The sequence below is a fragment of the Balearica regulorum genome, chromosome 15 (assembly GCF_011004875.1).
Source record: "Balearica regulorum gibbericeps isolate bBalReg1 chromosome 15, bBalReg1.pri, whole genome shotgun sequence".
Taxonomy (NCBI): Eukaryota; Metazoa; Chordata; class Aves; order Gruiformes; family Gruidae; genus Balearica; species Balearica regulorum.
This window is the reverse complement of record NC_046198.1, coordinates 8,414,552-8,438,672: the sequence shown is the minus strand read 5'-3', so window position 1 is coordinate 8,438,672 and position 24,121 is coordinate 8,414,552. Positions and strand designations below refer to the sequence as shown.

General features: G+C 52.1%; 1 protein-coding gene across 2 annotated transcripts in view; it reads left to right on the top strand.

Annotated features, from left to right (window-relative positions):
* The first annotated feature begins 1,361 nt into the window (after positions 1-1,361).
* Positions 1,362-24,121, top strand: part of PRKCB (protein kinase C beta) — a 133,382-nt gene continuing 110,622 nt past the window's right edge. The window contains exons 1-2 of one of the 2 annotated variants that reach the window (XM_075767396.1): positions 1,362-1,673; positions 1,972-2,003. In XM_075767396.1, the coding sequence (XP_075623511.1) occupies positions 1,504-1,673; positions 1,972-2,003 (202 nt within the window). In that variant the 5' untranslated portion in view covers positions 1,362-1,503. The remainder of the gene's footprint in view (positions 1,674-1,971; positions 2,004-24,121) is intronic. The other variant, XM_075767395.1, reaches the window with a different exon arrangement.

The following is a 24,121-nucleotide window of genomic DNA, read 5'->3' as shown; positions in this document are numbered from 1 at the left end:
TGAAGGGGCATTCTTCAGAGAAAGAGCTTGTAGGATGGAGGGCTGGATCGCAGCAGAGCAGGAACGGTCTCGGTCTACGGAAGGAAAATGATCACATGGCTGCAGAGCCAGAATTAAATCCCACAAATGAGAATTTAGAAAGACTTCTTGTTCGGAGAAATATTTTCATGATTATGTTTCAATTAAAATTGTCTCCTGTTTTGGTTTGAATTTTCATTGCCTCAGCTCCCAAACCAGGCATGATACAGCACCAGGCTGGCACAGGGAGACCTGAACGTCAGAGTGGGACACCGAGGAGGAGGGTGACAGATCTGATTTTCAGTGTCCGTGAATAACGGCAAGTAGCAAGAAAGATGAATGGCAAATGTGGTTTGAAAACTCCTCCGTGCTAGTTAGCTGAGGTGTTTTCAGTGAGTTGGGTAAAAGAAGATCTGAAGGTATTTGAACTGCAAGTTTAAAAAAATGTTCTGCGAGGACCTCTGAGCTGGCTGGTTTTGCATCCCTGTGCCCGTGTGTGAGCCCTGTCCTGCCTCTGGAGGGTGGCCTTGCCCAGGTTGCTTGTGGCCACGCTCCTGCTCCCCCGAGACGTAGTCACCCCCAGTGCCCAGCCAGGCGCGGGGCCATGCCCCTCCTCTAAACTTACTGATCCTGCTGCTGACTTGTATTGTGCAGAAAATCGGGGCAGAGCAAAATAATTCTGGCCTTGACATTGGAAAGCCTTGGACTCCTGAGGGAGTTTGGGAAAAACCATCATTCTCACCGCCGGTCCTGCAGCGGGCATTTTCCGTTCAGCGCAGATGTCCCCCACGGCTGACTTGGGGACAGGATTTCCCTGGATATTTGGTTGTTTGGGGTTTTTTTTACTGTTATTATTACCGTCATTATTATTATCATTATTCTTACTTATCCACCTCCCGCCGAGTCCTGCTCACCCCCCACCCTGCCTGCTTGGGCAGCAGTGGCAACTGGCGAGGACGATGCCCTGCCGTGGTGCGCTGCCGGGCACCCCTTGCCCCCCCCGGTCTCGCGTGTGCCGCCGGCCGGGGTCCCCCCGCGGGGCCGGGGCAGCATCGGCGCGGGGATGCAGGTGCTGTATGCAAATGAGATGCGTGGGCGGAGCCTCTCCCGGCACCGCCCACTGCGCCCCACGGGCGTCCCGGCGGGGCGAGGGGGGCTCCCCGCCCCCACCTCGCGGCGTTATGCAAATCAGCATGCAAAGCAGAAGGGCGGGGCTATGGCCGAGCGGCGCTAACCGAGGGCGGGGCTTGTCATGCAGAGAAGAGACGGGCGGGGCGGGGCTCGCTATGCAGATGAGGGGCGGAGCGGAAGCTTTATGTAGATGAGGGGGCGGGGCCGTGCCGGGTGTGTGTCGGCGCCTGCCGCCAGCTGCAGCCAGAGGTGCCGAGCGCAGCCGAGCCCCGGCCCCAGCTGCAGCGGACGGACCGCGTCGGACCGGACCGGGCCGGGCCGAGCCGAGCCGGCGGCCGGCAGCCCGCGCAGAGCATGGCCGAGCCGCCGGCGGCGCCGGGCCCCGAGGGCGAGGAGGGCCCGGTGCGCTTCGCCCGCAAGGGCGCCCTGCGACAGAAGAACGTGCACGAGGTGAAGAACCACAAGTTCACGGCGCGGTTCTTCAAGCAGCCCACCTTCTGCAGCCACTGCACCGACTTCATCTGGTGAGCCACCTCCCGGGCCACCCCCGGGACGCCCTCTCCCGACGCGGCCCGGCGGGACCCCCCTCACCCGCTCCGGGACCTCCGACCCGACCCGGCGGGGACCCCCGCAGCGCCCAGCCCGGCGGGACTCCCCCTCAGCTTCGTCCGGACACCCCGTCCTGGCCCGGCTCCCCTCAGCCCCCCCCCCCCCCTCCTCCGGTGCCCCCTCTCCCCGGGCCCCCGCCCCTTCCCGCCGGCGGTGCTGGGCACGGTCGTTGCGCTGCGGTGCCGGTGTCTCACGCCGCCTCTCTCTCCGCAGGGGCTTCGGCAAGCAGGGCTTCCAGTGTCAAGGTGAGTGTCGCGCTGTCGGGGGGGCTTAGGGCGGAGGCAGGCACCGCCACCCACCCCCGGGACCGGCCCCGGCCGCGGAGCCGCCCGCGGAGCATCGCTGGTGGGGCTGGCGGGCAGCATCCCCGCGGGAACCGCCGCGCTCAGGCCGGGGAAGAAGCAGCTTAGTCATTTTTTTAATCAACCGAGCAACTGGTCGGTGCTTTTAAGCCGGTTGGGTTTTGTTACCAGAGATAAGCACCCAAGACTTCAGATAAATCCCCCCGAAAAAGGCAGAGGGAAGTTTATTGTTTTTAATGGACTTAACATGAAAACATGTGTTTTAATGGCAAACAGGCTGCGCGCTGGCTTGGTGGCGGCAGTCTGATGCTGTAACTATGCAGTCTGGAAGAACTTGAATGGCTTAGTTGTGTTGCTGGGGAAAAATGAGGCTTTATAACAAAATATGTTGCAGTAGCTTCTGGATTACTACAGCCAGAATTCTTTGTTCTCATAATGCTGGGATTCTGGAAGGGCTCTTCAGGGGATTTATGATGTCTTCTCAGGAAATTAGGATGAATTAACCAGGCTGTATCTGGTTGCTTGGTGCTCTTTTAGCTAGCCTAACTGCAGGTTGCACATGCTCACAGATAGCCTGGCTACTCCAGCCACGATGGTGTGGGTCACACCTGCGTGAGGTTAAGGTCTGGGCTTGGGATTCACACTAGGCTGGTGCTTGCAGTTGTTGGCAGTAAAATTTTGCTCATGAATATTTGGGTAGAGTTTCATTTTGGCTGGTGGCTGAATCCCAAGCTGAGGTATTTTGCATAAGAATAAAGCCACTGTATAGCTCTAATATCTCAAGAACAGCTCATCTTGGCAGCCTTCACTGTATCTGAAGCAGAAAGCAGTCCCCCCTGGGTTACGGTGTGGCAAGAATCAAATCTTGACGTGGGTCTAAGTCTCGAACGGCAGCTCTGCCTGCACGGCGGCTGCAGGCGGGAGGGCTTTCTCTTGGGTGCTCTCAGGAGCATCTCTGCAGACACTCGTACAAATGGTGTAAGTCTAGCCCAATCTAAATGGTGCTGCTACTCATCCTTAACACCTGCCTTAGGAGTATAACCTTAAAATAGCAAAGGCATCTCCCTGCCGCCTCCCAGACCCCCACCTAAAGGCCTGGGCTGGTGTTGGCAAGCAGAAGAAAGCAGGTGTAGAGACTAAAACATGTCCTGGTGGTGTTACTCAAGGTCACAGCTTCCCCTGGTACCTGAGGTTTCATTCGTGGGCAGTTAAGTCACGTTAGTCAGAGGAGTTTTGTGCAGTTTGTATCTCTTGTTGTGGGTCTTCCCAGGTTTACTGAGCCGTTAATTCTCTGACTTCCCTTATGGTGCAGGCAGCGTCACGCCAGGCGTATTCTTGCAAACGCAGCACCCCTGAAATTTGAAGTGTGCTAGAAAAGCTAGTGGGGATCATGTGCTGGTGGGGCAGGGTGTTTCCTCTATCCTTTGTAGTGCTTTGCTCAGTTCTACCTCTGTCATTTGGTATTGGATAATTTGAGCCTTTGCAAGTGTCTCTTCCAGCCGTTAGGAGCTATTGTCCAAACCTGTAATTGTGCACTTGCTTCAAGGTTTATCCTTAAATGTTTTTAACCAGTATTAAATCAGTCTTCAGTGCGGGGTCAGTAAATTGGACCCATGAAGGTGGTCTCAGACTTGCTAACGCACAGCAACCGGCCTCCGAATGGGGAGATCTTCCCCCCGGTAGTAGATGTTAAACAGCGCAGTCCTGTCCTGTGGGTCTCGGAGCAGGAGCCCCTACGAGGCTGCAGTAACACCAGCGGGGTTCCCAGTATCCCACTGGGCTCAGTGACATCTTCAAAGGTGCGTGACTGGTCTATAACATACCTTTTGGCCTTAAGAAACCACTTTCCAGGTTATTCTGGTATTACAGACATGAAAACTGCATGACTGTATTGAAATAGGGAATTTTGCAGACTGTGGTACGTGGAACAGGCCAATCTTTACCCCGAATACCTTCCCAAAATCAATGATCTTCTGTGTATTTTTCGCGTACATTCCCTCCTGCGAGGTTCTGAGGTCGTTGGGTGAAAGCGCTCCCGTTAGCGAGGCAGACTGTGGGTGTGATCCTCGTTACAGCGAAAGCATGGCGCAGTTAGTGCCCCACGATGGAAGGCACGCTGTGTCTCCATGCAGAATGCTTCCAGGTTGGAAAGTCAAGCACAAGCTAGAAGTCACTACCGCCTGCCATCTGCTTTGAAATCACAGCTACCCCGGGAGGCTCCGGGAGGGAGAGCGGTCCTTCTGCAGCAGGAGGAGGAACTCGGAGTGCCAGGGCTGGCACCGCACGCTGCTCTGCCCCCAGAGCAGGTCCAGCTATCGCACCGGAGCTGTTGTAGTGCCGGGTCGTGGTGGGTACCGCTCTTGTTGGTGAGAAGCACTAGGCTTTGGGTTTGTACCCCACACGTTGTGCTGCAGCTGATGTTGAACTTGGTAAATAAGTCGTATGCGTGGAAGCAAAAAAACCAGCTCTGGGCTAGCTTTTGTTTAGGGGTTCTTCAGTTCTACAGGGCTCGTGGTAAGCTTTGATTGTAGTGTTTAGTTTTCCCTTTATTAAGTGCAGCTTTAATTCAACTTTAACAACTTCCCCAACTATTTTATCCTGTTGTTCAGTGGGGATGATTAGAAATGTAGCTAAGGCACATGCCTGTCTCATTTCTGAGCTGTTTCCTACTGCTGTGCTTGCTTTAAGTAGGTTTTCACCTGTGCCCTGATTTCTTTCTAGGGCATTTGCAATAATTAGATTGTTAATTAGCTCATTACTTGTGACTTTTGGCAGGAAGTTAGCAGAAACTGACTCTTTGTAGCTCGAAATACTAATGGATACCACAAATGCCACTTAATTGCTTGCTAATCTGCTTCTTATCCTGCCGTACGATCTCCTTCTTATCCTCATATGCATCTTCAGACTTCCTGGGCTAATGTCTTTCTTCAGAGCCAGAAAGCGTTTCTGTGCTGGGCAGCAGGAGGTCTGCGCACAGGCAGCCCTAAGGAGCGCAGGGTTGGTTCTTGCAGGTTAAAAAAAAAAAATCAATATATTGTGGGTGTTGGAAGACTGAAGTGCTGTGGATGCGCCTGGAGCTGCCAGAAAGACAAACTCTTCCTGGCAAAGCTCGACGTGCACCAGCAGCACCATGTACGTGTACTGTGTACACGTCAGCCCATGGTACAGAGGGGGCTTTCTGCCTCTGGGTAACTATCTGTTGTAGCTGGAAGGTCTCGTGTGGACTCATAAATAACAAAGAGAAAGGGGTTTACATGTTCTCCTCTTCCCAGGTTTTGAGATCCATCTCTCCAAAGCCACTACCAGGGAATAGGAGAGGAGGGAGAGAGCAGCATCTCGTTATCTGCAGGCTCTTGGTGAAGGAGCGATGTGTGGCTAAGTTACAGCCGATGGCTTTGCTGTCTCAGTTCTCCTAACTTAAGAAATGTTTTGAGGATGGTAAAGGGAACTGGTTTGAAAGCTGTCAAGAGTGAAATGCTTGATCTCGTTCTCCGAATATGCCACTTTTGGGAACTGACAGTTTTGTCTTCGTCTTTTCTGCTTGTGTTCCGTCCTTGCGGTCCATGGGGTATATTTCTCGGTCCTTCTGCAGATCAGGGCACCGGTTGCGTTGGAGGTTTTGTGAGGAGGGCACCTCACTGATAGCTGGGTTTGTTTAACCTGGAGTGGCCATTGCAGCAGCTGGGCTGTGCTTCCACCTTGGGAATTTGGGAAGAGGTGTTCACGTAGAGGTGAAGAGCCGTGTAACGTGATTCTCACTTAGGAGCAAAAAATAACCTGCATCTGTTACCGCTTTCACATGTACAGAGTAGAAAAGATCTTGGAAAGAAGAATCTTCATTCCTTAAGAGGAGAAGGAGAAAAAAAAAAAGCATCATTTAGTAACGTATGCTGAGATCTCATGCAGTAACTTTTCCGGGGAAAATGATTACTTCTTACCCCTGGTTATGACTCAGTAAGCAAAGATACTCTTCAGATTTAATCTCTTTCCAAGCTGCGTACCAAATATAATTCCCTCTTCTAGGTTTTCTTCTCTCCGTCCTCTAAATCCAGTGCTCTCGTTTTGTTTTGTGTTTTCGCAATTCAACATTTGATACCAAAACTAAGCAGCTGGAAAATGTCGGACAGACCTTACCTTTCAAGCGAGTATTTCTCTCTTGCTATCTGCCTTCAAAACCCACCCTTCCTTCCCCCACCTCTTCGCTGCCCTCCAGACGGAAGTGAAACCCATAACAGCTCTGGTCTTAACTGCAGCTCGTGCTGCTGCTGCTACGGGTTTTTGTTTGTCACCACTAACTTCACGCAGGCATTCAGTTGTGTGCTTTTATTGACTGTATTAAGCAAGTGAGAAACAAAAGCAAAACAAACTCCAATCATTCAGAGTTGCCTCAAACCCAGTAATTTCGTGTCAACATATTATGCACACTGGAGAAATGTTAGTGTTCAAATAGACTAATTAAAAATGTTACTGCAATTACTTTTGCAACACAAATGATGCTAATTATATAATGCTGCAGAAATTGGAAACATAATTTTGGAGGGTTTTTTGTGTGCCTTGCAGCGGTAATACAATTCTCAATTCTTGCAGTGGGAGCCTGGTTCTCCGGCCGCTGGGGCAGCGTGTTGGAGCAGGTAGAAATAGAAAGGGGAAGTCGGTCTGGTCCCCCGCGCTGCACCAGATGGCCTGTGGTTCTGCAGAACTGTGAATAAAAACAGAGTTGACAGGGAAAAATGGAAAGATGTGCCCCTTCACATTTCGGTCGAAGGATCAAGTCTCCTTCAAAGACTAGTTCTAAAGCCTGTAGGCTGAGCTGGTTTCCCTAATCCTGCCCTTTCCTGCGCTAGATACCTGCAGCTCAGAAGAGCAGCTGGGGAAGGAGATCTGTTTTGGGAGGAAATCTGGGCTTTCAGAAGCCTCTTGCAGGGCAGAGTCTGTGGCTGTCGGGTTCAGCAGGGATCACTTGACTTGTGCAGCCCCGTTAGTGTCTCCTTGCAGTGCAGAGGGCTCATTTGAGTTTCTCAGTGGAAGTGGTTTCTCTTTTCGCTCCCCCTTTGCAGTTAGCATGGTAGATTTTTCTTTCTTATCTCCGGAGATAGCTGTCATCCTAAAATGATCTTAGACTTTTGGTAACGAGGTGGTCTGTTTCCTTCCCAGGGTATCTGTCACTGACCAGTGTCAGCAATAGGAAGCTGGGCAGAGGGTCTCGGAGCTGGCCCCGGGGTGGGTTCGGGTGCTTTGGGGGTGGCAGGAGGTGGCATCGCATCTAGTTGGTGTCTGCCAGCTGAGACTCCCCTGCAGAGTCTCAGCCACCCTGGTGTACGAGCCTCTGCTATGATTGTTCTCCGGGTATTGAGTCTTCCAGAGGAATTTAATGCCTGGGCTGTCTCTAACGAGACTTCTCAGCAAACAGTACAGGCGTTTCTGTGATCCTACAAATTCCTACGGCACACGGGCTCCTGGAAGGGTGTGCAGGGCATCCTTGCACTAGCAGTAAGTTGTGGGCGGACACTCACCTGTCTCAGAGCCAGCAGAAGGTGCTGGGGCTGCAAAACAGAGCAAGACCTTGAGGGTTTGATATCTGGTGTAGAAGACGAGGTGGGGTTGAATCTCCTTTCGTAACTTGGTGTGAATTCTGTTAACTGATGGGGTTTTATCTAGAAACTCAAGCTAGAGGAGTTGCACAAGTCCTTCTGGTGAGCTGCTGCTCTCCCAACCGGCAAATATGGCTCCTCGTTCTTCTGACTGCATTGGAAAAGGCAAAAAATCTAAAAATGTTTGAGGCGCTTGTCAATGGCATCCGGTCCCCCTTTGGATTTATCAGCAAATAAGTTGCATGATCACAGTGACTAAGAAATTAACTTCTAGCTGTGCCCGTAATTTAGTTCAGGGCAGAACTGCTTGGAATGTATCATTATAAAGCATACAACCAGAAGGGGAATGTTAAAGTGCTGTCCCCTGGTCTGAATCAAATGTGTGTGGTAACAAGAAGGGATGCTTATAATGGTGGGTGGGATGGGATTTTGCCCAAGAGAAGTGTTTGAGTGGATTTTTTTCCTGCAGAAGCCAGCTGTGCAGGGGATTAGTGCTGTACATTTACACAAACAGGGCTGTGGACCTGCCAGAGTCCGACCGTGAGTTGGTTGCCTTTTTATGCATGTGGTAAGGCTCTAGCATGAAGGGCAGCACGGAGCAGCGGTGGAGGGCGTTTGCGGTGCTGTGCGATTAATTCCTCTAGCATGGCTTCATGAATCATTATGCTGAAAGTCCGTAAATTAGAGGCATTTAGAAAAGGTGAACAACAAGCTCCCTGTAGCACAGAGGTAACTGTAGGTCTTCTGGGCAACGTGTTCCTCGCGATCTTCAAGGGCTGCAACCCAAGACAGATTGCTGAGAACAAGGCCCGTGAAAAAGGCAATAGAAACAAAACCAAAAAAGCAGGAGTCCTTGTACAATGATCCTGGATGCAGCCTTGGGTTTCCATTGCCGTGTTGTCATGTTGCCTTGTGTGTTCCTGGCACAAATACCCTTCACTCTGCCGATGACCGATGCACGTGCTGTCTCTGGTAGCTGGGCAAGGGGAAGAGGGAGGAGAGAGCACAAAGTGCTCCACAGACCCTCCAGGCTTTTTAAATGATGCTGCAGAAAACAAAGCACAGCAGAGGACTTGTTCATCCCGCGGGTTGGCATTGCCCTGTACCTCGGGTTTTAGCAGAAACTCCTACTGGATCCAGAGCCACTGTGTTCCTCGGAGCGAGACCCCTGCAAGGACTCCCCGGAGCGAGGCATTGCGCTGAAATCTCGTACCTAAACAGAGCCACGGGGCTAGGGTGTCTAGAAAGGAGGGCTATCCCTTGGGTTTCACATTCCCCAGGGAAAGGACAGCTGTGGGCAGCTGCCCCCCACCCCGCTCCAAGCCATGGAGGGTTTGTCTCCTCTGGAGGTGGGTATGTCAGCTCGAGGCTGCTTTCCCCATCCCATGATCCAGCCAGGGCTGGCTTGGGTTGGTGACCACTGTCCCTTGAGTCAGGTGATAGTACCAGCAGAGACGTAAAATGGATGCAGTAAATGCTGTGGTCCAAAGGATGAAGATAAAAATCTCTCCAGAGCTTTTCAGCCCATCAGGGTGAGTGTTAGGAGGTGCTTCCCGAGCACAGGGGCTATTGCCCCAGCAGAGAAGGGGCTCTCACTGGGAGAGACTTGACCCCTGGCCGGCCCTGTCCTGCCAGCCTGAAGCAGCTGCCAAGTTTTTTTACAAAAGTCACAGGCGGGGTGATGGAGATGAGAATAAAGCTCTAGTTGTGCGGTGCTTGGTAGCAGCCAAATGCTTTGTATTAAGCAGAAGCAATTCCCAGAAGTGGCTGTGCTGACGGTAACTCTTCCCGGGAAGGCAGTGTTCCCAGCCGTGAGCTGCTCCTCATGAGTTGCATCCAGTGCTGTGCAGGGGCAGAAGCAGCCGAGCGCTTGGCTCGCTATACCAGGATGATAAGGATTCCCGCAGGCACCATGCAGAGCAGTAGCCATGGGGTCTCTCCCAGGGGATTGCTCTGTCCCCTCGGTGTGCCTCATCCCAAGGAGCTGAGGGGCTGCAGGGCAGCAAACGGCTTCGACTGCGGAGAGCTACAGCCGCAGCTTCCAGGGGTGGCTGTGGAGCTGAACGGGGAGCTGAGCTGGGGGAGCTGCCTGCGCTGCAGATCCCGAGGGCTCGCTACCCTGCACGTCCTCCTGCACGTGGCCGAGGCTCGACTTAAACAAGGGATGGCTCCAGCCAAGCAGCTTCTCTGGCTTTTCTGTGTCAGTCCTGGTCGGGCCCAGTGCTATGTGCAGAGAGGTGGTTGGAAGCCGTTGCCTTCTTAAACAGCTGCTGCCCCGGGAGAAGTACTTCTGCAGGTTTTTCTCCTGGCGAGGAGAAAGGGAATGACCAAAGACCTTCCCTTCCTCAGGGAGCGTCAGGAACTGGGGATGTCCGGCACGGCGCAGTGCTGGGGTGGGTGCGTGGCCCTGGTGTGCTGCAGGGGCTGATGTGGGCTGTGCCTCGAGAAGAGGGGCATCCTCATGGCTGTTCTGTGTTAGTAATGCCGTGTTCTCTGTTCTGATTGCCCTCATATAGGCTGCGAGTGATTTATCCATCCTGTCTTAGACCAGCCTCCATTGGAAAAATAAAATAAATCAAAATGTTCTCCTTGTGAGTAGGCCACCTGAATTCTGTATAATTAAAACAAAAACTTGCAAGGAGCAGTCTTTTTTTTTTTCCCCTCCCCTCCCCCTGTTCAGGATTGTTTAACTGTTCACTGATATGGGAGGAAGCAAGACGAGGCCTTACAGGTCGCACTTTATACAGTAAGTCAGCCCTCACCATCGCTTCCGACAGCTGATCCTGGTTCTCTGTAAAAGGAAATGAATGCATTTCATGGAACATGACAGCTCTGCTCCTGCAGCATCACAGTGCAGATGAAGCTGCACGCTGCCACTGTTGTTCAGCTCAGCATCTGCTGGCAGCGATGGGCATTGTCTGCTGGCCGCATGCTGGTCTGCAGCGCGTAAATCGCTTCAGGACGGTTCCCCTGCAGCCGTGTCATCTGCACTGTAACGCTCGTTGCAAACTGGAATCGGACTCCTCATCTTCCTGCGAAGAGGTTACTGGAAGCCAGTTACTTTCTCTTCTTGTTTACAAAGCGCCTCTCGTTCTGGAAGCTGTCCAAGGCTGGGCAGACCTGGGCTGTGGCAGTCGTTGCTCTGCTGCTAGGTGCTGATAAATGCTGTTTAGATGAAGACGTGATTCTTTCCCTTGCTGATTCTCCGGCACGCCTGAGTTGCCTGCCCAGTGTATCTGCTGGCGCGTGTCAGCTGAGAGGGGGATGCTCGCAGGCTGATGGGGATGGCGTGCGCAGCCGGGAACCAGGCGCGTTGGATGACCAACTCTTTGTGGCTTGTAGTTGACCTGAGGCATAATTGCGGCTCTGCTCAAGCTGTTTGCTTTTGAGGGATTAGGGCTGACTTCCTCAGCTGTTTATAGCTGTCCTGCTCTTCCCATCATGTGGAAAAAAAACAACCCAACCCAGTTCAAGCATGATACTTGAATCAGCGAGTGTTTGGGGTGAACACTTGTAACCTCATTAGCCTCTTGCTTTCAGAATTTAACTTCTGTAGCACAGGAGCATGAGTCTTCCTGCCCCAGCTGAAGTACATTGATTGTTGAATATCTAATGCATTTGAGTTGCATCTTGTCGGTTTAAATAATTTGCTTCCATATTTGGTCTTGCTTTTGTGCCAGATTTATACGTCTTGTTTAAATATGACAAGCAGAATATACTCACTATTAATCCTAGCCGGACAGTCAATGCCTGCCAAAAGACCCAGTGTTAATAGGCTCCAGTACATGCAAGTTACTGGGCTTGCTAACCTGAGACTTGTTACAGTACAACTCGCCTTAAATTGGCTCTTTTGCATCCAGTTAAACCTGTGTTTTTCCAGTCTGTGAGCTTTCCGCTTTGGGTGGGAGTGCTTGCTCCTCAGCAATCTTCTGAGCAAGGAAATCTTTCTAGCTCCAAGCAGGAGGAAAAAAACAGGTGAAGTTTTTCTGGGGTGCTTGGAGAAATGGGGGGATGATTCGTGGCGCTGCAGGGAGGTCTTGGGAGCAGCTGGGCTTGAGCAGGGCGCGGAGTTGCCAGAGCAGGCAGGTTCAGCGGGGACGTGTACGGAGGGCAGGGTGAGTTAGGGGAGTACGTGTGCTCTCAAGGGCGAAGGCAATAGCTGGCTGCTCAGGGTGGCTCTGCCTCTGCTGTCGGTTGGGGCTCATGTTTAAAAACGTCAGTCTCCTGAAGTTCTGGTCTGGTCTTCCTACATTTGATATTTAGTCAGCAGCAGAGAAGCTAAAAAAGACACTGATGCCTAAATCTCAGCTTTCAGCTGTTCCTCTTCTTCCTCACGCTGTGACGCTGGTGTGTTTTAGCTGATCATGTTGGTAGATTCCTCCCCATCTTCTGTCGCCATATGAAATGATGCAACAATAATAGCTTCACCTTTGGAGAGAACAGCTAAATACCTTTATTCTGACGGTCTGAACAGCAAGCACATTTAATAGTTGACACTCTTAGCACATGAACAAATGCATTTTCATGATTTCCAATTATAGCAGAAGAATGAGAAAGTGAGGTTGTGAAGAGGAGTGAAAGTCATCTTGGCTCTCCTGAATGGCTTCATGCAACTTTGCTCGGTGACATAGCTATGAAGTCAGGAGTCAGTATGAAGATTGTTTTGTAATATCAGTAAGAAGCTGGAGTGAGGGGGAAGTGGCCCACGAATTTAATTTGCATCACTGAGTGGATTAGTTCCTGACGCAGTGCAAAGTCATTATTTACCATGTCTCCAGATCTGCCTTTATCAGTGCGATGGTTTGGAGAGAGGCTGATTCAGAGATCATTACATCTTGGTGTTTTACTTGGCGGGGACCGTTAACACTTGCCTTGTAAGCAAAATGATGGTGCTTGTCAAGACTGTTAATATTGTGCCTACCCCAAGAGGCTGAGTAATTTGTTTTTAGGTTTTTTTCTTTCTTTGCATTCATTACGCTAAATACTTCTGCTTTAGCTTGGTTTAAGAAAAATATTTGGAAATACTCCATAACTTGCCATTAACCTAGAGTAGCCAAGAGGAGAAAGGTTGCCTAAGCAATAAAAACGGTGAAACCTGTGTCCCTGGTCTCTGAGACAGATGCATCTTCCCCACCAAGCAGCAGAAGGTATAGCTGAGTCGTGCCAGCGAGCCGTGGTCCCTGCGGTGCTTGCTGCTTTCAGCCTGGGTCACGGTGCTGGAGCCGCTCTGTCCCCAGCAGTCGCTATCGCTCCCCATAAGTCAATGCATTGTCACCTTTCCCGTACTGATGGAAGATTTGTGCGCAGCTTGAAATAATCCCCCAAATGGTTATTTATAGACTCTTCAGAGCTTGACGCCGTCTTTGCTGTGCAGCAACCTTTGCCATGTCGTCATGATGGAGATCAGCTTTGTTACAGGCTGCGTGTTTCGTTGCCTTATGGGCTGCTTTGGGTAAACAGCATTTAAGGGAGAGACGAAAATTCTCCATGTTCGCTTGGTTTCTGAAGAGTTTGATAGAATAACTCACTTTTTTGGGGGACTGATCAAAGTGCCCTCTCATGCAATAGCTGTAATTGCCAGCAGAGAGAGTTTCTGAGGATGGTAGAATGAGCAAGAAGCAGCATCCCTGTGTGCGAGGGGAGAGAAGGGCCGAGCAGGACACCTCTGCTGCCTGTCCGTGTCCCCCCCACCGCCTGCCGCTGCTGCTTTCAACTTGCTGCCCCAGGAATGGCTGTAAAACTGAACCGATTCACATTTGTGTGATCGTGCTCAGTCTCCAATAGCTCAGTCCATTAACTTCCAAATTTGTCTTATTCGTTTGTCTTTGATAGAGAGGTGCCTCAGGGCCAAAGTCTTCTGGAAATGAGGCTTGTAGGTCTGTAACAGCAGCAAGTTTTTCTCCCGGGTAAAACAAAGTGACCTTTGTGGCAGCTGAGATGCTGATTTCAGAGTTTGCTCCTGGGGGTTTTCCCTGCCTCGGATATGTGTATCTACACGCTCGTGGCCTGGCAGCTGGTCCTGTGGCATGTCCTCTTTGGAGGCTGGCAGGTCTTGGTCCCAAAAGCCTTCTACTGTCATTTCACCTTGATGCCATCTCCTCCCAGTCAGAGGGGGAGAGCCCGTGCCCTGTGCCACGGCGGCTTCCTGCTGGAAGCTGAACTTTGTGCCAGAACAGCGAAGTTTGTGCTTCACCATCAAGTCTCCTGAGGCTGCCACTTGTCCTCCAGGTGTCTCCAGGTACATGGAGCTGCTCCGTGCTGCCACGTGTGTGGTGGCATGAGGGATGCCGGTCAGCCCGAGGAGTGTGTCTGGAGGGCTGGCGCTGGGGGCTACGGCCGTAAGGGTGGCTGGGGAGGGAGGGCTGGAGAGCTAGCTCTGGTACAGGCAGCGGTGGCCTGCAGGCAATGTGGGAGGGTGGGGGACCGGCCATCTTCAGACCTGCCTCTGGGAACTGTGGTGGGGTCCGTATGCACCAGGGCAAGCTGTGCCGGCAGCGAGGTCTGCACTGGGGAGAGGCGTCCGCTCTGTCCGCAGCCTTTACCTTTACCAGGCTTGTAGGAAAAGCTGCAGAAGGTGGGACGCTGGCTGGGAAGATGTCTTTGAACCCGTGCTCTTGTGCCACGTGGCTAGGAGCAGCAGGGAGAGGAGCTGGGTATCAGTCTGTGCTACTTCTGCCCTAGATGCCATCGGTGGGTAGGACGTGGCAGATGTACAGCCATGACGATGGTAAGAGCTGAGCTTCTGACCTAGAGTCTCCTAAGGCTTCTGAGGTGGAAAAAGTCTCACTTACTGGGTCATTTAGAGACTCTGAATCTGGGGTTTTGGCAGGAGGAAAGGCTTTAATTAGCTGCTGCTCAGTAGGGCTGCTATTAGATCTTCAGAGCAAGATGCTGCTGGACTGGAAAAAATGTAACAATAGCTCATTTGCTTAGGAAACCATGATGGTGATTTGCATTTTAGTTGAGTACTAAACCCTTGTAGAGAATTTTTCTAAAATAACTTCAAACTATACTTTAAATTTCTTCTTCTCTGAAACTGTATGAATATGTGTCTTGGTGCCAAAGTTTGGAGTTTGAATTCCTTTGTTTGCTGCTCTCACTCTGCTGTAAGGGAAGCGAGTGCTCGCCTGGGCTGTGGACAAGAACTGTCATCAAATACTGCATGACAAATGGGTTGTTTCTCTCAACCTTGGAAGAGAATTAAATTCTCCCTTATTATATACCTAAAAGGATTTTTTTTTTTTTCTCCTGTAACAGCAGTCCCTCTGTTGACCTGAATACTCAGGAGACGTGTACAGGGGTAGAAAGCTTTGCAGCTTGTTTTCTGAATCTCAGCTCTGCTGCTACTTGAAAATAAGGCGCTTTGAAATACGTTCTGGAAACTTTTTATGTTTCTGCCTGCATTATCAGCTTGCACAAAACGATGCTGAGCATTGCCAGTACAAAAAGAGAACAAACCTCCGTAAGCTTGGACTGGCTATTGCTCCAGACTCTGCATCTGTATTACCCAACAGATGAGGAGAGCGGTTGACTTCCACAGGTTGGGCGTTTGAAGGCGATGGCTCCATATCCCCAGCGGCTTGCGTAGGGCAGAAGTGGCTGTCTCTCCAGCGATGTGCCACTCACACTCAGGAGAGCAGCAGAAGCGGGCAGGAGGCTCGCAGGCTGGCCCCGGGACCCTCAGCTGTGCTATGGAGAACCTGGAGCTGGTTTTCCTCGTGAGCAGCTCCTCAGCTTGCTGGGGAGGCTTTGTGCACAGATCTTTCTGGTCTGCATCACCGGAGGATTGTTTTTCTTTGATCTAAGGCTTCGGGGCAAGTGGTTGCCGTTCCTTTCCCAAATGCAAGTTAGAAATCTCCACCTGGTTTGGCCTCAGTGTGTCATGCTTCAGAACACAAAGTTCCTTCTGTCTTCACCTGGCTGTGGTTTGGCCAAACAGCAAATTACTAGACAAGAAGCTTACCTTTTAGGTCGGTTTTAGCCATTTCCCCAAGCTGATATGAGTCGCTTGCTTGTATGGGTAGGAAAAATGGGATAATAGCGCTGCGACATAACGTGCTGCCTGTGCCTCCTGCCGTCGGGTGGGGGGGCAGGTCTTGCAGGAGGTGGAACGGAGCGGGAAGCCCTCTCTGCCTCCCAGAGCACCTGCCTGGATGGGGGCAGAAACCAAGGAACCAAGGCACGGCATCCCTGGCTGGCGGCAAATCCCAGTGCTGCCGATGGTCCACGGCATGTCGGAGTTCCCTTCCAAAACTGCCTCCCCCGCCCTGGGTTTTGTAAATCTGGAAGAAACTTAATTTCTCTGGTGTTACTATTAACTGAGTCCAAGAGGATGAAAATAAATGACTGTTGGGAAGGGCAGACTGACTCACTTTCTTATTCTCCTGTAAATTTCCATTTAAGTTTCGGTTTAAGCTCAGGTATGAGGGAAGTGAAAGCTAGTAATTTGTGACAAAATCTTCTATTTTAGATCACGGTAGAAGAACTCCCTTTCTAATTGCAGAAATTATAAGGCTGCGATTCTTGTAAAGGAATACCGAATCCAGCAGTTACCTGTGAATTGCCTTTCAGAGGCTCCACTTCAGAGCCACCAAAATGAACTTTACACCGTACAGCTTGTGCTTTGGTGCCTTGGTGCTGCTTGTGCCGTGACTCTGCTGCTTCCCTGACCCGGGGGCTGCAGGGGTAACCCGCACAAGCGAGGTGCTCTCTGCTCTCCCACAGCCTGAACAACCACCCTCTCTTGCTTGCTTTTGCCCTCGCTATCGCTGGCTTTGTTTGACGGTCTCTAGGTCTCCCCCTGGAAGAGGCAGAACAGCCGGTCCTCACCCCTGCAATGACAGCTAGGGTTTTGTAGGCTTTACGCCGTCCTACATCATCCGTCCCACCTCCGCGTTGTGGGGTTGCAGCCCACTCCATCGTTCCCCATATGCAAGCGACTTTTCCTGGTCCGTGGGGATTGGAAGGCAGCAAGCCTTTTCTGCTGTGGGTGGAGAGGCTGCCCCGCTTCCCCCCCGGCCCCAGCACAGCCCCAGGACCGGGCTGTCTGGCAGCAGCGGGGGCCCCTTCCTAGCTGTGGGGCACAGCAACTTATCTTATTCCTGAATCGGGTGTCTTGGTGGCCGGGTGCTTCAGACTGCAGCTCTGCTGCAAGTTCCTCCCTTATCGCTGCCTGCTTGGCTGTAATTTTTCTTCCACCATGTCAAAGTGAAACAAGAATACTTCTTTAAAAAGCAAGAGGAAAATCATGTGAGTAAGCAGTGGTATGTCAGCACTTAGAGAGGGTTCAAAATAACGTGGCTGATCTGGTCACTTCCGAAGGGGGAAGCGAAGGGCTGCCAGGCGTCGGGCTGTGCTGCCCTCCTCGCCCCCGTGCCGCCAGGATGCTCGGGAAAATGCAGTGGGCCCGGTTGGATGGTGGTACTGACTGCAACTGGTTGGTGTGGAAAGCGGTGCTGGGGCGGGGGGACAGAGGCTGCTGTCCCCAAGGAGCCTGCAGACACGCTGAGTGGCGTGGGTGACAGCAGGAGCAGAGCCCCGTCCCCCTGCCATGGCAGTGGGACCAGTTTGCATCGCTTGCTGCTCCGCACTGCTGAAGCAGGGCAAGGCAGCGCTGTCGGGTGTCTCCTGGGTTTGGCGGTGCTGCTGACGAGAGCTCCTCAGCCTCCTCAGGGGTGTTTGGCCGCCTGGATGGCCGTTGCGCTCTTTGGAGCAGGATCCCTTCTCAGCATCAAGTGGCGAGCGATGCCTGTCCCTTGCAGGCCAACGCGCTCAGTGTGGGATGGCTGGCGCAAGGCTGGACGGGGGGACTCCAGCCGAGGTTTCAGCTCCTGTGGTGTCCCCACACGCTGCACCTCTGCACTGCACAGGTGGCAAAGCCGCTGTGGGCTGCAGGGACATGACGGGCTCAGAGCTCTGTTTGCTCGTGGTGCTTCTCCCTCTGCACGTGTGTGGCTGCAGGGGGGGACACAGGGGGGACATTTCCCTTGTACAGCGAGCACATGTGCAGTGCCAGTGCCCTTTCCCTTCCCCTGCTTGCACTGGGGATGGGTGACGTGTGTGACTGCAAACTGCATTACACGTAGGAGCAAGAAGCACTGTCTCCCTCCGACAGGACACCGTGGTCCCATGCTGTGCTGAAGGCAGGCTCCCTGGGACGGTCCCCTTGGTCCTCCTCGGCAACACAAGGGGAAGCGGATTTTCCCGCTCTCTAAAAAACCTCATTCCTTGAATTTATTTTTGTGATATGCGTTCTTGGGTAGTGTTTTCCTTTTCGTCTCTTTTTCTGTAGGCACTTGCATTTAACAAATGGGGCGAGCAGGATCCGGAGCTTTCGCAGCATCGTGCTGGTGGAGCCGGCTGGGAAACGCTCCATTGTTCAACGGACCTGGGGGGTGGGAACAGCCATCCACTCCGAGTCAGTCTGCGCCCTAAATTAGAGCTGCAAGATGCTGCAATGGGTCCATATGGAGACTCCTAAAATAATAGCTGTCAGCTCACTGCTGACTTGTATGGGGTGCTAAAGCTTTTGGCTTGAGGAATGACAGCGAATGGAAATGCTGGTGGGCTGTAGCCAGACCTGAGGTGTGTGCGTCTTGGCCGCACTCTCAGGACCGTGATCTCCTAGCTGTTAGAATATCCCATGACTTTCGAGGGGCTGTTATTACCCATCCATTTATTACAAGGTCAAGACTGACTTTTCAGGAGAGCTAGGATCAAACAGTGTCTTTTAGCACTTTTATTGATAAAATCTCTGGGGCAGGTACGTGACCCTGAAACGTGGAAGCGCTCACGAGCGTGTGGCTGTGTGCTGGAAGCACTGGGGCAGTTTCTGCGTAATTGCCTGGTTTTTTGGTAACGGAGGTGTCTGTAAATGGATCCCTGCTGCTTGCATTTAAATTCCTGTTCATTGGCTATTGGTTTTGATGTGCTTTTTCTCTAACGAGTGAGGGCCGATGATCGTCTAATAAAGAACTCGTATCTCATCTTTCCACTGCTGTGGAGACCATCGGACTCCTAATTGCTCTGCAGTGGCCTTCTGGAGGTGGCTGCTGCTCCCCTTTGATCGGGTTATTGCACATTCAGGTCTTGTCCTGTTCAGGTTTTATTTTCTGTCCAGGCCCTGCCTGCCAAGCTATTACACCAAAATGAGCAGCTTAATTGCGAAGGCTTGTGTCTCGGCATCGCTGATCGGGTCTGTGGGAGCGGGAGCCGTGCGTGTCCTCCAGCAGAGCCGGCTGGGAGCACCGGCGTCGCTGTGTGTGCCGCTGCTGCCAAACCAGGGAGCAGTGCTGAAATAGCTGAGAAAAGTGGCAGTTTGTCCTGAAAAACCACACTTTTCCTTTGTTATTGAAGCTGTTAGTGTTTGTTTGGGGTATGCAGCTAGCAGCCCTCTCTCCGCGGCAGTGGAGGAAAGCAGGTGCTGGAGGGGATGAGCTCTGGGTGGGAGCAAGCGAAGCAGCCCGCGGCAGGGCTGATGCTCCGTAAGGACAGTTGGATCTGGTGATGAAATCTGCTTAGACAGCTAAAATCCACACGCTTGCTTCGTACTCAATGATAGTGAAGCTTGGCTGGAACCTCTGGTCTCTGCATGGCAGAACCAGGGCTCCTTGGCTAATGCTGGGTGCTGCGCACCATGATGCTGTTCCCATGGTGTCTCCTCCCGATGAGCAGCGCTCAGCTGCGCTGTCAAATAACATCCCACCACTGCCTTATAGCTGTTTTCAGAGGGGGAAGGAAGGACATGATAATTACCCTGTTTCGTGTGGATGAGCTGGGGGAGCAGTTCAGGATGCTGCTTTTTCTCCTCCGAAGCCTCTGGCTCCCGCGCTGCTGTAACGCTGCCCATCCTTTTGATGCTGCCAGCCCTGGTTCCCTCCAGCAGCTGGTGAGCTGGACAGGAGATGGCAGATCCTGGCAGGAGTATTTTATTGGTGTTGATCCCTTCCTGGAGTGCATCTTAGACCTCCCTGGCCCAAGCAGAGGTTTCATAAGTAGGGCTATGCTGAAGCAACACGGAAACGATAGAGTAACTTCCTGTAAATGGCTTTCTCTTGCTGACAGAGAGATGAAAATTGTAAGCAGAAAGATTAATGAACCTGGAAGAATTTTCAGGTTTGGGAGTGCTGGAGTAGCCTTGGAGGAGCTGCTGAAAAGTCTGCAGAACTGGGGTGTTCCTGGTCTAGTTTGTCTGGACATAGGGGTCACCCCTTCCCCACCATGAGCAGCATTCATGTGCTTTGGATGGGCCCCCAGAGCCACTGACACCAGGAAAAGCGGCACTGCTGTGCATGCCTCCGGGGTGCCGAGGATGGCACAAGCGCTTTGACCATGGGATGCACCAGCAAAATGTTCACTTGTCACCAGTTCCCTTCATGTTTGCATGCAGCAGGGACCGTGCTCTTGTCCTGGCAGTGTACCAGTGTTCTGGGAGGCTGAGCAGAGCCCTGTGCCGTGGTGCCTGACCATGGCCGGGCGCTCCGGGGCATCCTCTGATGCGCAGCGTGTTCCCGTGCAGCAGATGACCTGGGAGCTCTTGAACCTTCTGCAGAGGCTGGAGGCTTGGCCACGCAGCCCCTGCTCCCTGCAGCGTTACGCTCCCAGTCAGAGCAAGAACCTGAGATTTCACTTTCATTCTTCAGCCTTTAGGTTTTAGAGCAGTCTTTGGGGGAAAAAAAGCAACCTAAAGACTTAAATGAAGAATCAAACCACGTTTCAGGTGTTTGTATGTTATGTGTTTAAAATGGTAATTTTTTGGAAGTTTATTTGCGTATATGCGACTGATTCAGGAGCGTGCTCTGTTGGGTGGCCAGTTGGGGTATGGGGTAACTCCTCTGTGTGTCTGTGGGAGGTGACACCCAGCCTGTCTGGTGTCGTCATACCCAGATAAAAACTTTTCCTGCATAGCTTAGCTCACTTCCACAGACTGCCCTGCCTTCCTGCAGGAATGTTGTTCATGGCAGGCTGTGCTAGCTCGGTACGACCGTGCTGCCGTCAGTCCTTCCGAAACCAGGAGCACGCATGCTTCCTCAGGCACAGCCTTCACCTCCGCTTCCATAAAAGCTAAAAGACAAGCGTAGATGTGTGCAGTCTTTTGGCTGAAGCAATGCGGCACAGAAATTACAAAACCCGAGATGAGAGCGCCCGTTGCATGGCGGCACAGAGCCGACCTCGCTCCTCAACAGCCTGCAGGGCGAGAGCGATGCAACTCATCAGCGTGAAACGCAGCGCTCCCGTAAATGAGCTGGAAACCGGCAAAGCCAAGGGGGGAGGCTGTGGGGTGGGGGCCGGCAGCTGCGTGGCGTGCAGGCAAAGCCCCGCTTGCCCGCGCAGGCAGCGAGTCCGTGTTGCACGGCCGGTGCTGTGCTGCGTGGTGTTTGCGTGTGTTGGTGGGCTGACAAAAAGTAATGGAAAGCGCCAACAGATGAACTTCAAAGGCTTCAAACTCATTTCTTAACAAACCTCTTGAAGGGCGGCTTGAGCTCACCAGCGACCCTGTGTTGATACCCGAGCGCTGCCTGCTCCATCGATGACTTCTCAAGATTGGAGTGCATCTCGCTGTGAAGCCCCAGCTGGCTGCAGCCCCATTTTTGCAGCTTTTCCCACAGCTTTTGTTGTTACTGCAATCAATATCTGTCTCTCTCTGCTTCTGCCTTGACACGTAGTGATTTCTTCTTTCTGTGAAGGTTTCTGAGCGATCTAAATTGAGGAAGGGGTGGATCGCTTACAGACACAGCACCGTTTCAGATGCGAGAACAACTATTTTGAGGTAGTATTTTGAGGTTTGACTCAACTTTAGCAGCTTCTCTGCAGGGAAAGCTGGATTGATAGTCAGAAGTGATAGCAGGTCAGGTAGTCTATTTTTAGAAGTGCTGTTTAATTGTCTGATATTATTCTTGCAGCGCTCATAGCTGGATGGTCAGTTATCTTCTGTCAAAGTTTGTTAGCATAAACCAAGTTTTATTTCATACTTGTATTTATTAAAGAATAGATCCATTATAGGGTCTTGGATCTTTGTTTTATCTTCCGTGGTTGGGAGACGAGTGGTGTGACAAAGCGCTCAGCATCTCTGTATTTTAATGCCAGAGAAATGCTACAGAGTTCTTGTAAATCAGTCTTCTGCGCTTCTTCCCCCGCCAGTTATCGTGTGTGCGCTGATGGGTTCAGATAGCATCTCTGTCCTGGGGAGGCTGCGCTGAGGACCTGCTGCAGGTGATGCTTGCTGGCAGGCTCCGCTGCCCTCCTTGCCTGCTGCATCTCCATCGCATACTGGATTCGGTTTCATGCTCTCGTACTCCATCTCAATTGCATAAAGGAAGCATTCTCTGCGGCTGAGAGGTCTTTAACTAAATGCTTTTTATTCATGTAAACTAGTGATTAAAATGCTTTTGCTCTGCCTTGCTCCCAGGCTCCGTAACAGGTGGTTTTGGTGTATATGGTGCCACTAGAGTTGCCCGGCAGGCTGCGTGGGCGTCAGTGGGTTACAGAAGGTGCCTTCTCCACTCCTCTTGTGGTGCTGACAGTGGGGAGGGTGTCTCTCTGGGTTATCTGTCCATGGGGAGCTGCTCTGCACGTGGGATGCCCATGAACGCTTACAACACACTCTTTCTAGCTTTTCAGACCTGTCCCTGTGGGTATCACTGCAGATGGATGTCCCAGCACTTATTTGCATAGCATTTCCATAACACCAGCAGTGCCGCTCAGTGACAGTGAAGCGTTTAGCTGCTCTCCGGTCCCTGGGAGTTGCGGCAGACCTGGTTAACATGGTGCTTTTGGACCTGGCAAACGCTGCAGGCTCAGATTCCTGTTCTGCCGTAATCTGCCTGCGTGACCTCAGGGTCTCTTAGTCTTGGCGAGCAACTCGCTCCTACCTCTGCAAAAGAGAAGAGGAGGATAAATGTATTAAAGGTAGCCAGGTATTTGGCCGACCTACTCCTCTTTGCTCATCCTGCACAGACTGGGGATGGGTTACGTTTCATTTCTGTTGCTGGTTTGACTCACTGTGTCCAAGTCACCATTTGTTCGGTCTTGTACAAACACTGCTCTCTGCCCTCTGTCCCATGGTGGGTTGGTAGTGACTTCAGGTGTTCCCTCAACCTAAGCATGACATCTGCAGTCTCCGAGGCTGAAGTAAATCTCTCAAAACTCATCTCCTGATCTCTGTTGAGGATTTCAGTCCCTGGTAGTGAAGCCCTGACTGTTTTGCGTTGGTATACGACTCGTTCTTTGTACAATCTGCTGCAGAAGACAGGAGCCAACGTACTGGGGTTGTGTGCTGCGTCCCACTGATGCAGTTCACTTTGTTTAGGGTCTTGAGTACGTTGGAACATGCTGGTTTGAGTGAATAGTTTTAATTAGTTATATTCTTAGGCTGTGGTTTACTGTGCTGACTCACTTCCAGCTCTCTGATAACTTCAACACATGACTTCATATCAAGGCAGAAGAACAGAAATTAAAGCAAGGGAAGATGGCAGTGCACACGTTTGGGGCAGGCTGTTGCTGTGGGCTTCATTTTGGGGAAGCTGAGGTCAGGCTGCACGTGGAGCAGTGGGCAAGCGTGGACCAGGCTGGAGGTGAAGGAGATCGAGCAACAGCCGTGTCCGCTCCCCAGACTTGCGGAGCCATGGAGAAAAGGCCTCGGGTCTCCATCCAGTCTAGAGCTGCGGTGTTCAGCTCGCCCTGGGTTCCCCCCAGTCCCTGGGGCAAAGGCAGCGCTGCGGCTCGACGAGCGCTTTGGGAGCCGAGCTGCCCATGGAGCGCGTGGGCTGCCGGTGCCCGTGGGAGAGCAGGAAGCCGCCGCAGCAGAGCAGTGCCAGGCGCTGCGCCCCGAGAAGTCCCTGTATGTGCCCTGAAGTGTAATCTGTAGTATCGCTTCCCCAAAGCTATTTCTGAAGCCTGGAGGTTCTCACTAACCAGCTTGAACTTTATAGTCTTGCTTTGCGTCTGGCACAGCTCGAGCACTAATGCCGTGGTGTGACAGTGCATCCTTTGCAGGGTCCTGCTCATCCTTGCTCCAAGGAGGAGTTTTTGGGGGCAGGAGTAGTGGCTGTGCTGGTGGTCGCAGGCAAGGTGTGTCTCTGGTCTTGCTGCTGGACGTCCCGCAGTAAGAGGGAAGTGGCTGGTGTATGCTCGCTCTTTGGTGGCTCTCTGAGGTAATTCCCCTAGTTATTCCCCTGGCAAGCAGTCAGGATCCTTCCCTTTGCAGAAGACTGCTGTGCTGTGCTCAGCATTTCCTTGCTGCCACGTGTGCTTTCTGGCTCTGAGTTGTCTATCCTCTTCTTTCCATGCCAGAGCACTGTTCTCCTGGGTCCTCCCCATCGATACCATGGGGTTTACCTCCTTTGCTTTCTGAACTGGGGCATCAGCGCCAAGTTAGATTTACGCTGTTGTGATAAAATTTCCTGTGAGAGCAGTTCAGGATTCGTACGCCAAGACTTTACGTCTCTCTAAGAGCCCTGTGATGGCTGGTAC